Source organism: Ctenopharyngodon idella, chromosome 1 (assembly GCF_019924925.1).
Source record: "Ctenopharyngodon idella isolate HZGC_01 chromosome 1, HZGC01, whole genome shotgun sequence".
NCBI classification, from domain to species: Eukaryota; Metazoa; Chordata; class Actinopteri; order Cypriniformes; family Xenocyprididae; genus Ctenopharyngodon; species Ctenopharyngodon idella.
The window spans coordinates 4,211,782-4,224,122 of record NC_067220.1 but is presented as its reverse complement, the minus strand read 5'-3'; the positions used below and the strand labels follow the sequence as shown (position 1 = coordinate 4,224,122).

Sequence of the window (12,341 nt, the reverse complement as noted above, 5' to 3'; positions counted from 1 at the left end):
AGTGTAAACACACATTTTTAGAGACATATATAATGTAATATATTTCTTATATTTTATAATTATTTACATTATAAATGTTTCATATTTTAAGCTACTTAACAAAAGCACACCTGCACGTACTAAATTATTTAGTAAAGAGACTATCACTGTGCTGAAGAGAGCACAGCCATTACGTTTTTAATAAAGTAATTATAATCTTACTGATGTTCGTCCAGTCATCATCCTAACCACAGGCTCTACTCTTCAGCACAATGATGACCCCCAAAAACTCACACATACCAGAAAATTCCTTTAAATCCCAAAATAATACAACTTTAAACACTAACAGATCTCCCCCTATATTAATATTGAGAAAAAACACATGAAATAACACTTAATTTTAACATTTAGTCAGAAACAAAGCATGCTGGGAACTAGAAATCTGCTATAACTCAATCTGTGAATATGTGTTTATATGTGTTTACAATATATTCACATTTATATGGGAACATGTATGTCCATTATATGAACATAATAAAGGATAAAACTTTATGAACATTACATGTAATGCTATTTTTGTCTTCATTTCTAAAAAAAAAATGTATAAGTATCAATATATAGTTATACATGGTCAATGCATATATTGCAGTATATTGAAAAATATAAGACCTAGTTTCCCATGTATGCAAATGTATTATGTTATATATCACATTATATTTTGCAGTATATTCCCATATATTTTTGTTCCATAAGGGCTGCCTATCAACCACTTAGCAAAACCCTGGTAACATCCTTACGAATCTCTAGGAACTTCATAGAAACCACTTGTATATAAGCTGCTGGTGAAACATGTAGTTTTCATATTTCTTCTGTGAACATCAGGCTATAAAGATCATATGCTAGTATACAATTACATTCGATTTGATTGATTTTTGTCATCAGATCGGGTCATATTTCGGAGCGTCTCTGAGTGTGTTGGATCTGGACTCAGATGGAGACTCAGATTTCCTTCTGGTCGGAGCTCCGTTATTTTATCAGTCTCAGCCGAGGGCAGAAGGGAGGCTGTACGTCTACGCTTTATCAGAGGAGGTATGGACAGATTCACAACATTCTCCAGTAATACATATAAAAATATGTGGTGGTTAATGTTCAGGGCCTGTGACTGGATGTTTGCTAGTCATCACCATTGTGTTACTCCAATGCAGCGATGGGCAACTTCGGTCCTGGAGGGTCAGTGTCCTGCAGAGTTCAGCTCCAACCCTGATAATCTCACCTGTCTGTAGCTCTAGTGATCCTGAAGACACTGATTAGCTGGTTCAGGTGTGTTTGATTATGATTGGAGCTAAACTCTGCAAGATTGTGGCCCTCCAGGACTGAAGTTGACCATCCCTGCTCCAGTGGGATTGCAGGTATAATAGGTTCCCGGTGAATCATATTAAAGTCATGGAAGTATCGGCGTTGGTCATGTGCTGATGAATAAAGATTCTGTTCTCTTTCTCCCTCTGTAGTATTTGCAGAAGACACTGAATGTGAGTGAGACAAACACAGGCAGATTTGCAGCATCTTTGGCTTCACTAAAGGACCTGAATGGAGACAGCCTGTCAGATGTGGCAGTCGGGGCGCCGCTTGAGAATGAAGGAGAGGGAGTCGTCTACATCTACCTGGGTGAAAGGACACATGGAATAAACCCTGAACATGTTCAGGTGAGAGTTTGCTTTAGTTCCCTCAATCCCAGACATTGTGTTTGTGTCAGGTTTAACACAGAATCCCAGACGAGCCAAATGTTCACAGTGATGCGTGTACAATGATGAACTGCTTTGGCACAGAAGACCTGTGTGTGTGTGTCTGTGTGTGTAGCGGATCCCAGCGCAGTCGGTTCTGCCCAGTCTGCAGCAGTTTGGAGTGTCTCTGTCCGGTCAGATGGACATGAGTGATGATAATCTGACAGATGTCGTGATCGGAGCACAAGGAGGGATCGTGCTGCTCAAGTAGGACATTTTACCACACATTTACAAAATAATGTGAAGATTCTCTTATAGTCTCAACACAAGGTGTCATTTATGAACTCTGGCTCTGTTTGAGTACAGTCACATCAGTGGCCAGATTTTAACTGAACCTTTAGTTTGGAGAATAAATGCAATGATTTTAGCAAACTATCAGTTTGAGTTGGTCAAGTTTTCCAAGGCCCAGTCAGTCTCACAGTATCATTGGCTATTTACTCTTTTCTCTCTCTTCTCAGGGCTCGGCCTGTGATGTCTGTATCTGTGCAGCTCAGTTTCAGTCCCAATGAAATCAGTCTGATCGACTTTGAATGCCCAGGTGACAAAGCGTTTAACGCGTTTAATCTCACTTCGTGTTTGACGGTGAACGAGCGGACCAGTAGCAGTGGTAACGTCAATGACTTCTCAAAGAGTCTCTGTCACATGAAGAGCATGGCCTCCATGTCTTACCTTCTCATGTCTCTCAGGATCTCTCAAGAAAAACCTGAATGTTTCTCTGAACCTGAATGTGGACGTGATGAGAGGAATCAATCGAGGATTCTTCGTTCAGAGTGATTCATCGTCCAGGACTCTGCAGAAGTTCATCCTGCTGGATTCTGGGATCTCCTGTTTCAGCTTCCCCATCTTCATGAAGGTACGTTTTGTCTATCACAGATTCAGCCAATCATGGCAGCTTCGGTTTAACAGCAAACATTGTGTTTGTTTTAGCGCTGCACTGCCGACACAGTGTCTCCTCTGAAGATACAAATTAATTTTTCACAAACCAAGATGTTTTCTGAAAGCTCCATGGCTATTCTTGACATCCACAGCAGGACGGAGGAGTATGTCGAGGTGAGCTGAGCTTCAGACATCTCTAATTATACACTATAGGTTTGTTAAATTCATGTCTCTCTCTGCCCAGAAATATCAGATCAATATCAGTCAACTCGAGGTCCATCGGCTTTACTGTATATAGTTTCTGGAACATTCAAAAGCTCTATAAAATTTTTGTATGTGACTAGGTGCCGTTTCAAAGGAACTGTAATTCAAACAACAGCTGTGTGGCCGATCTGAAGATGAACTTCAGTTTTATGTGAGAAACAACCAATAAATAAATCAGACGTGATATTAATGTGAAATATTATCGTAAATGCTTCTGAATATTTCCATTCTTACGGATTTTAATTAAACATGAGAACGTGATAAAGATTTTGTGTTCGGTTTGCTCTGCAGGAACGACCCGTTACTGGTGATGAATCAAGCTCAGTTCACTGTCCTCGTATCGCTGGCCAACCCAGGTGACGACTCCTTCAACACCAGCATAGTGATGCACTACCCAGAAGGCCTATTGCTCTCGAAATTTGACACCGTTAAGGTACCGCTGTCTACACGTCAAACTAAGGACTGTCAAGAACTAAAGAAACCTTCTGAAAATAGTTTTGGCATTGAAATCAAAATACCAGCTGAAATACACTACTAAATATGAGTGGTCTGATAAACTCTCAAAAGACAACACAATTAACCAGATTTCAAAGAAGTTTCTAAATATCTAAATAGCTCCAATCCAAGGCCAAATCACACTGGGGGGGAGGGGGGGTGTCCTGGAATGTCTGAAAAGTGACGTACTGTAATCTGATGATTGTCCTCATTGATGATTGTCTGTCGGTGCAGTGTGATTTGGCCTTTAAGGACTTTATAAGTGTGTGTGTGTGTTTAACAAACAGCCCAGCCGGACTCGAAGCAGCTGTGGTGATCGTGACAGTGGGGCTACGAACAGAACCACCTGCAGTATCAATCTACCAGTGTACCGCAGCGGCACCACGGTAAGACATACAGACAGACAGACTCCACCTTTCTGTTCAACATGTTTCCTGCATTGCTGTAGTAACTTTCCTCATGTAATGAAACATAAACATCCAGAAACACTTAGTTTCACATCTCCGTCAGCATGAGGAGCTGAATTATCACATACAGTCACCGGGCAGGGAGAGAAATTAAAAATATATCCATATTCCTTACATTTCATACTTACAATGTCTTTTTTTTAAGGGCAACGTTTTTTTAACCTTATTAAAGCTATGTCATATTTTATGTAAAATTCTTAAATTTAATCAATTACTTAAATTAAAATGCTGTTACCAAATGAATGAATTAATGTTTTTAAAATAAAATTTTCAATATAGAACTTTGAAATGGAAAAAAAATAAATAAATGATACTCTTAAATCTGAAACTAAATCCGCCAGTAGGTGGCATCAAGTCGCTGGCTGCATCTGAAATCCTAGGCAGCAGACTAAACAAATATTTAATTACTACAGTAGCAATTTCTCGCTAGAAATGACGTCAAACTTGGAAAATGTTGGTAAAAAACATACATTTACACACAAACTGACCAGCAAACGCAACGTTCGGATGCCATCTTTATTTTTCTAGCTCAACTGACACAGAATGGAACACACAGGATTATGGGATATCAAAGACAGCGAAGGATACATCTATGCTGCCTTCAGAAAATGATCAGATGAAGGTATCTCATGAGACAGGAAGTGGAACTAACATTGGATTCGGACGTGCCTTGATGCCTTCCTACCTTGAAATGTGTCCTCCGAAGGCAGCATTTTCCAGTTTTCAGACGCAGCCTCTGTCTTGATGAGCGAGTCATTCAATCTTTGATTCAATCGATTCGTTCAAAACTGCGATTTATTCAGTAACACCGCTGTGGGTCTTCTGGCAACACACAGCGGTGTTACTGAATGAATCACAGTTTTGTGACATTGTATTATATTCGTTGGTGAAATAGAGCAAAAATAAACAATATTGAGAATATTTTGTTTAAAATATGAGCCACTTAATATTAACTTATTTTATTGTTATTTTATAAAATGGTTAGTTCCTGTCCTTGATTCTCAATAGCTGTGTTTTATTCATGATAAAACACGGCTATGACCGCTTCACCCAACGGTTCTGTGTATCACTACACAACACCCTTAGCAACCACTCTTAGCAACAAAACTGTATGTTCTCAACTGATATTGTTCATTGAAGCTTATTGTATTATGTAGAAGAGTATTGTGAGAAAAAGATCGAGTGAGCGAGTTTATTACCTGCATTCAGATTTAGCATTTTTCTTCAGGTCAGTCCTATGTTCATAATAAAAATTTGTTTAAATGTCAGATGTATTATCTTGTCCTTTTAACAGTTAAGGGGTTTTCCCGTGACTGACAGCGCTAGTTAAAGCATTTGTCAGTAGCGTCTTGTTCCGTGTTCACAACAATTCAGTCTTTTCAATGTAAAAGTCTTCGCTACTGACTGACACATTCATAAAGACAGTCTTTTCCGCCATCTAATGGCATAATAATGTAACTTCTGTCGCTGTTCACGGTCAGGGACTAATTTTTCCGGCGGAAAGAAGGCTTTTAGTGATTTTACTTCATGAAAGTTGCATTGATACATATTTTTGGCTTTAATATTTGTATTGTGTGGTAACTGTTTTATAAAAGCAATAAGGTACTCAAGGCCAGTGCTGTATTGTGAATAAATCATGGCTGAAGGGGTTACTCTGCCTCACGTCGTGCCTAACAACACCCTTCAGCCGTGACTTATTCACGATACAGCACAGCCTCTCGTACCTTATTGCTTACTTAACTGTTGTGTAAAATCCATGTCAATTTGCACTCTTGCTGATATTCGGAAACTCATACAGGGGATTTTTTTTGCCTAATATTTTGAATTTTTTGACATTTGTGTTCATTTTTGGTGCTATTTTTGCCCGTTAATTTATGTCACAGAGTCGGTGCTACCCAGTCTCGGCCATATTTAATATATGCCAAATTTATGTCTTTCCCAAGTCTGTTAAAAAGAAATAGATATATCTGTAAATAAAAGGAATATATGTGTAAATTACCTATGAAACTGTTAGTAATGGATCCTGTCCGCCATGAGTGGAGATTCTCAGAAGAATAATGGCTGTTTCAGCTCGTTTCTCTTAAAGGGACAGACCGTTCACCCCAGAACTGACCATTCTGTCTTTACCTGCTAGAGGTCACATATAATATGTGAGAGATGATAATGAGGTTAATTTTATTTCAATCATTCTCTTGGCCTTGCTACAAACATCTGTGATTTCTACTGTCTTCTAGACTCAGTTTCTGGCAACCTTTCGTGTGAAACGGGATTACGACTGGGCCGACAGGATGGAGATGATGATCACCGCTAACAGGTGAGTGAGGCTGAACTTGACAGATGTGTTTGTTTTCAGGGCTGTTTCATATCAGTAATGTTCAGCAGAGATGTGGACTTGCGATTAAGGATTACTTTACTGCATTTCATGTTCATTGATGAGTAAATTCTGTATGTTTGTTCACAGTGATAACAATGGAAACATCAGCGATACGGTGGTGAGGAGGAGCGTCCCGGTTCAGTTCGCCGTTGATCTGGCGATCAGTCTGTGAGCGGCATTTATTTAACTTTTCACTTCTGTTTCTGTTCTTCATCTCTGAATGATTGAAAACTCAACATCTACACCAATCAGGCATAACATTATGACCACCTTCCTAATATTGTGTTGGTCCCCCTTTAGCTGCCAAAACAGCCCTGACCCATCGAGGCATGGACTCCTCTAGACCCCTGAAGGTGTGCTGTGGTATCTGGACCAAGATGTTAGCAGCAGATCCTTGAAGTCCTGTAAGTTGTGAGGTGGAGCTTCCATGGATTGGACTTGTTTGTTCAGCACATCCCACAGATGCTCGATTGGATTGAGATCTGAGACCTCAAACTCGTTGTTGTGCTCCTCAAACCATTCCTGAACCATTTTTGCTTTGTGTCAGGGCACATTATCCTGCTTAAAGAGGCCACAGCCACCAGGGAATACCGTTTCCATGAAAGGGTGTACATGGTCTCAACAATGCTTAGGTAGGTGGTACATGTCAAAGTAACATCCACATGGATGGCAGGACCCAAAGTTTCCCAGCAGAACATTGCCCAAAGCATCACACTGCCTCCGCCGGCTCGTCTTCTTCCCATAGTGCATCCTGGTGCCATGTGTTCCCCAGGTAAGCGACGCACACGCACCCGGCCATCCACGTGATGTGAAAGAAAACGTGATTCATCAGACCAGGCCAGCTTCTTCCATTGCTCCGTGGTCCAGTTCTGATGCTCACGTGTCCACTGTTGGCTCTTTCGGCGGTGGACAGGGGTCAGCATGGGCACCCTGACTGGTCTGCAGCTATGCAGCTCCATACGCAACAAACTGTGATGCACTGTGTATTCTGACACCTTTCAATCAGAACCAGCATTAACTTCTTGAGCAATTTGAGCTACAGTAGCTCATCTGTTGGATCGGACCTCACAGACCAGCCTTCACTCCCCACGTGCATCAGTGAGCCTCGGCCGCCCATCGTGTCACTGCAGCTGCCGTTAGAAGCTCCGGTTGATATAGAAACAGTCAGCGTTCTGAGATGCGCGCTTAGGACTGCGCATGTGGCCCTTGTCAAATTCGCTCAAATCCTGACGCTTGCCCATTTTTCCTGCTTCTAACACATCAACTTTGAGGACAAAATGTTCACTTGCTGCCTAATTTATCCACCCACTAACAGGTGCCGTGATGAAGAGATGATCAGTGTTATTCACTTCACCTGTCAGTGCTAATAATATTATGCCTGATCGGTGTATAGGTCTTTCTCTGTTCTGTCTTCCTCTCCTTAACTTTCTGTTTTAATGTCTTTATTGGAAACACACACAGTGTTATTACCATTATCAGTTGTATTATATTGTGTTTGTCAGAGTGGCTGAAGACTCTGTGAAGAATCTGAACTTCTCTCTTGGAGGACAGAGGTCCAAAACCTCTCAACATCACCTACAAGGTCAGAGAGTCAAACACACATCTGCAGCTTCATTGTGTCGTGAACATCATGTGTCAGTATGAGGTAAATATGGGCTTGATGTGATCAGATTGCTGTGTGTCTGTGTGTTTGTGTTCACAGGTGGAGAATCTGAGTTTCAAAGGTCTGCCGGTGTCGCTCAAACTCATCTTGCCCTGTGAAACTACATATGGGATTTTAACCCCTCAGACCTTCAGCATGCAGGAGGTGCGTCACTCGTTCATCCGATCATACCATCAAACCAGCATGTGTTTTGCTGAATGAACATCTTCTGTTCTTCTCTACAGAACTCTTCAGTGCCATACAAGTTCACCAAACCACAGGTAAGAGATCATAGACCCATTTAAAAGCTGTTAAAGAGATCGTTCATCAAAACATGATCATTCTGTCATCATTACTTACTCTCTTGTCATTCAAACCTGTATGACTTTCTTTCTTCTGTTGAACACAGCAGAGATGTTTTGAGAAAAACACTGGTGTTCAAACAATATTGGAGCCCAAAGACACAACAGATTTCATCTCTGTTTAGTTCATTTGATTCTCTGGTTTATTGTTGTCAGTGTTTCAGTTCTCAGTGTTGTGTTGGTGTTTCAGGACGGTCACTGCGGGAAGTTTGAGTGTGGTCAGTTTGATCTGCAGAAATCTTCAGAAGTTCACTTCACCCTGACGGCACACGCAGCTCTCCAGAACGTGAAGCAATACGAGAGCGTGAGTGACGAACACAGACAAACAAAGAGTTTAAGACTGAATAACTCTAAAACTCTAAAATCAATTCTTCTGCTGTAGAAACACTCCTTCCACGAGTTCAGAGAGGATTTTGTCTTCGACATCAGTGCCGAGCTCCACTTCAACAGAAGCCGCTACAACCAGACGTCAACCGGCCTGAAGGTGAGCGAAGAAAATGTATTTAGTTACCACTTATAGTACATTTAAACCCATAGTGTACTACAAGTTAATCTGTAACTAAATATATTTTTTTAAATACAGAGATAGTATATTAAAAGCACATTTTAGTTCATATTTTATGGTGTCTCAAAATAGCACAATTGAGTACACTTAGATGTTCTTAAGATTATCTTAAGAAGTACTAAAGAACAATTTTTAGTATATTAAGTACAAAATTAGTGCGCAAAAATAGAGCACTTTAAGTACATTATAGAAGTGTACTTTTTTTCACCTGGGATCTACAGACGAGCAGCTGTGTGTGATCGTCAGTGTCAGTCTGAATTCCCACCACAGACCTGCAGCTCTTGAGTTCATGACTGACGTCACTGTTCAGTATTACAGATACAGATACTGTTCTGTCATATTTCTAACTATTCTTCTTCATTCTGCAGGATGACCCTCACAAATCACAGGTACCCACATCTCATTCCTTCATCCATCGTTTAACGATGATCAGCATTTGAAGTTGGTTGTGAGGAGTTTCTCTCTGTTCCTCTCAGACTACAGTGAGGGCGGAGTTTGTCGTTCCACCCAGTAAAATGCTGATCGTCGGCACTGGCGCAGGGGGCGGGTTTATCCTGCTCATTATCATATTGAACCTGCTGGTGAAGGTAAGAACCAATCAAATCTCCTCACACCTGATGTCATCATTCACCTCTCAAATTCCCAATCCAACCTGTGTGTTTGTGTGTGTGTGTGTGTCTGTGTGTGTGTGTAGTGTGGGTTTTATAACCAAAAGCATCCTGAAGTGTATGAAAATGTGACAGTACATCTCACGAAATTCAAGAAAACAGAGGAATCTGAGTCTGCTTGATTTGGAGGCTTCAAAGCTGAAGATTCTTCCTTTTTTTAATGCCGTTGTATGATAATGTCTTGTGATTTAATTTGTACTTTATTTATAATAATCTTTTTTTCTTTAATCTCAAATCTGTTCTGTAAATAACCTTCATACTGAATATCAGTAGTCATTTTAAGAAGTGAAAAAACAGTCAATCATAGTATAAATAAATGAGTTAGTTGAATTGGATTTTGTCTAATCTGTTTATTGTTTGATGTATTTATGGCACTTTCACAAGACATATATGAAAAAATATCAAAATGCTTTATATTTATTCAAACTAATGACATATCTTCACTACAAATCTTGAGATTACAGCAACAAAAACACTCACACACGACACACAACATCTTTAAGTTAATCAACAGAGAATGAAACACAAAATGTACAAATATAAATAAAACTAAAGATATAAAAGCATTATGTTACGTGTTACATGCCAATGCCACCTTCTACAGGTCATTTACAGATGTGAATATAGTTCATATCAGTCGCCTTCAGAATGATGAGTCTCGTTTATCAGAGTCGATTAGGCGTTCGTCGTGTCTTCGTCGCCGTTCTCTGACTCCGTCTTGACTCTGAGCAGTGACGTCGCACCGGTGCTGCTTCCCGTCGCCGAGTGAGTCTCTTCGGCAGGTTGGCAGGGCGACTCGTGCACACGCACGTGTTTGGCCAGGTGGTCGGCGCGCAGGAAGACACGCGGGCAGGAACTGCAGCCGAAGCGCTTGGCGCCGGTGTGCGTCTGCAGGTGGCGCTGCAGCTCGTCCGAGCGGGTGAAGCGCTTGCCGCAGAACAGCCAGTTGCAGACGAAAGGCCGGTCGCCGCTGTGCCAGCGCAGGTGCGCTTTGAGGTGCGACGTCTTCACATAGGCTTTCCCGCAGCCGGGGATGTGGCAGTTGTGCAGGTGTTTGCGTTTGCCGTCGCTGCTGCCGCTGCTGTTTCCCAGGGACTCGGCGCTCAGACAGTTGGGACAGCGGCAGGAGGCCTGACCGGGAGCCCGACCACCAGCGCGTCGCTGCGACTTCGGCCGTGCAGAAGCCCCCTGCTGTGTCCTGCGGCTCCTCCGAGGAGTAGGACGACGAGGCCTGCGGGAGCGGCAGCAGATCCTGCGGCAACGGCTCCATTTTGAAGCCCTCAGGGGGGAAGTGCAGGCCGGAGTGGGCGGAGCCGGAGGGAGGCAGGCAGCACATCTGAGGGTCGGCTGTGTAGGAGCTCATGGGTCCGCCCTGCCCTGGCCCCGCCCCCAGCCCCGCCCCCTGCAGGTCCATCCAGCCAGCCGCGGCTCCAGTGTGCACGTCCCACCAGCCGGACACGCTCACCTCGTCCTGCGGCGGCCCAGCGCGCAACCAGGGGTCGTACGGATGCGCCATGATGTGTGTGAGTGTGTGAGAGAGAGATCGTATCACCACATGACTGTGGATGGGAATCTGATATCACCTGCGAACGCACAAAACACCACAGTCAGAAAACCACACACACAAACAGATCATTCTGAATGATTCATCAATGATTCTGCCGTCGTTAGTCACATGACAATTCATGTACAAGACACTATTGCTTTATAATCAACATTTTTGAACCACCATCTTGAACTTTCTTCATGAAGGAGACGTGGGCAAAGACGAGGCAAAATTTGGTTAAAATAAATATCTTGTCAGCTGCTTTAACTGCAGATTGGAAGTAGAAACACATAAACTCAGAGTTAATATCTGTTAGTCTGTCATATGTCATTGCGTGCACAGTGCCATTACAGTCCTGGTCCGATAGTACTGCTGCTCTAGCACAACTTAGGCGGTTGTATTTTCTCATGTTTGTCCATTTATTTATTTTTGTGCACATTTTATTCATTGTTGTTTGTACTTTGAGACTGTTTGTCCCGCTCTCTTTCTGCAAATGAAGTTTTGATCAGAACAGAAAGACGACTGGAAGTGCTGCCTCTGTGTTCCGGGTGAGCGAAGCCGCGGTTTGATTGTCAGCGTCTGCAAAGCCGCATGAACGCACCAACCTCTAATACACATCTGAGCTTCTTTTACATCATCCCAGGGAGTTGGCGCGGCCATAATAACACCTGCTAGTCTAGATCTAGTGTCTGAAATCAATTCTCGCTGACCAGTGAGCTTCTTTCACACTGTTCTGCTCGGATGTGAACCAAACTTTTCAGTTCAAAACACAAACACAATCATCCAGTTCACCTGCACTGACTTGTTTCTTTCTCACTAAAGCTGCGTTCTACATAAACACGTTCAATGTAAAGTGTAAAGATCCTCACGTCCTGATTGAGTCGGTTACAGCAGCAGAACGGGAATCTGAGATGCGGGTTTAATCAGGCAGAATCATTCCGGATCGGATTGAAGAAGGCGAGATTTCAGCACCAAGTGAGACTCACCAACCACAATTAAGTTGTTTTGAGTCGACAAGTTAGACGCCACCTTAATGCATCTGTGATCTCAAAACACACACCTCAGCTCTAACCACACACACACACACACACACACACACACACACACACACACACACACACACACACTCGCTGGTTTCACTTTATTAGTGAGGACGGCTCATGGACGCAATGGTATAAATCCCTAAACCACCACAAAACCTGATCCTTCCCTTCACATGAACCTGTGGAAGTTTGTCTCTGACACTGAATAAAAAAAATTCACAATTGCAAGAAAAAAAGTCAGAATTGTGAGATAAAAAAGTAGCAATTATGTTTTGTTTT

General features: G+C 42.2%; 2 protein-coding genes across 2 annotated transcripts in view; one reads left to right on the top strand and one right to left on the bottom strand.

Moving 5' to 3' along the window:
* zmp:0000001082 (integrin alpha-D) overlaps window positions 1-9,808 on the top strand; it is a 61,825-nt gene extending 52,017 nt beyond the window's left edge. The window contains 20 exon segments of the mRNA XM_051888438.1: window positions 922-1,068; window positions 1,488-1,682; window positions 1,837-1,967; window positions 2,219-2,367; window positions 2,447-2,613; window positions 2,688-2,810; window positions 2,981-3,051; window positions 3,192-3,333; window positions 3,683-3,781; window positions 6,097-6,176; window positions 6,324-6,404; window positions 7,739-7,775; window positions 7,777-7,818; window positions 7,939-8,043; window positions 8,124-8,159; window positions 8,431-8,544; window positions 8,623-8,724; window positions 9,174-9,194; window positions 9,282-9,392; window positions 9,500-9,808. Of these exon segments, the coding sequence (XP_051744398.1) occupies window positions 922-1,068; window positions 1,488-1,682; window positions 1,837-1,967; window positions 2,219-2,367; window positions 2,447-2,613; window positions 2,688-2,810; window positions 2,981-3,051; window positions 3,192-3,333; window positions 3,683-3,781; window positions 6,097-6,176; window positions 6,324-6,404; window positions 7,739-7,775; window positions 7,777-7,818; window positions 7,939-8,043; window positions 8,124-8,159; window positions 8,431-8,544; window positions 8,623-8,724; window positions 9,174-9,194; window positions 9,282-9,392; window positions 9,500-9,595 (2,049 nt within the window). The 3' untranslated portion in view covers window positions 9,596-9,808.
* Window positions 9,804-12,097, bottom strand: sp6 (Sp6 transcription factor). Its single transcript, XM_051888473.1, is given in 2 exon segments — window positions 9,804-10,656; window positions 10,658-12,097. Coding segments are annotated over 2 exon segments (840 nt in total). The 5' UTR covers window positions 10,990-12,097; the 3' UTR covers window positions 9,804-10,148.
* Between the last annotated feature and the right edge of the window lie 244 nt (window positions 12,098-12,341).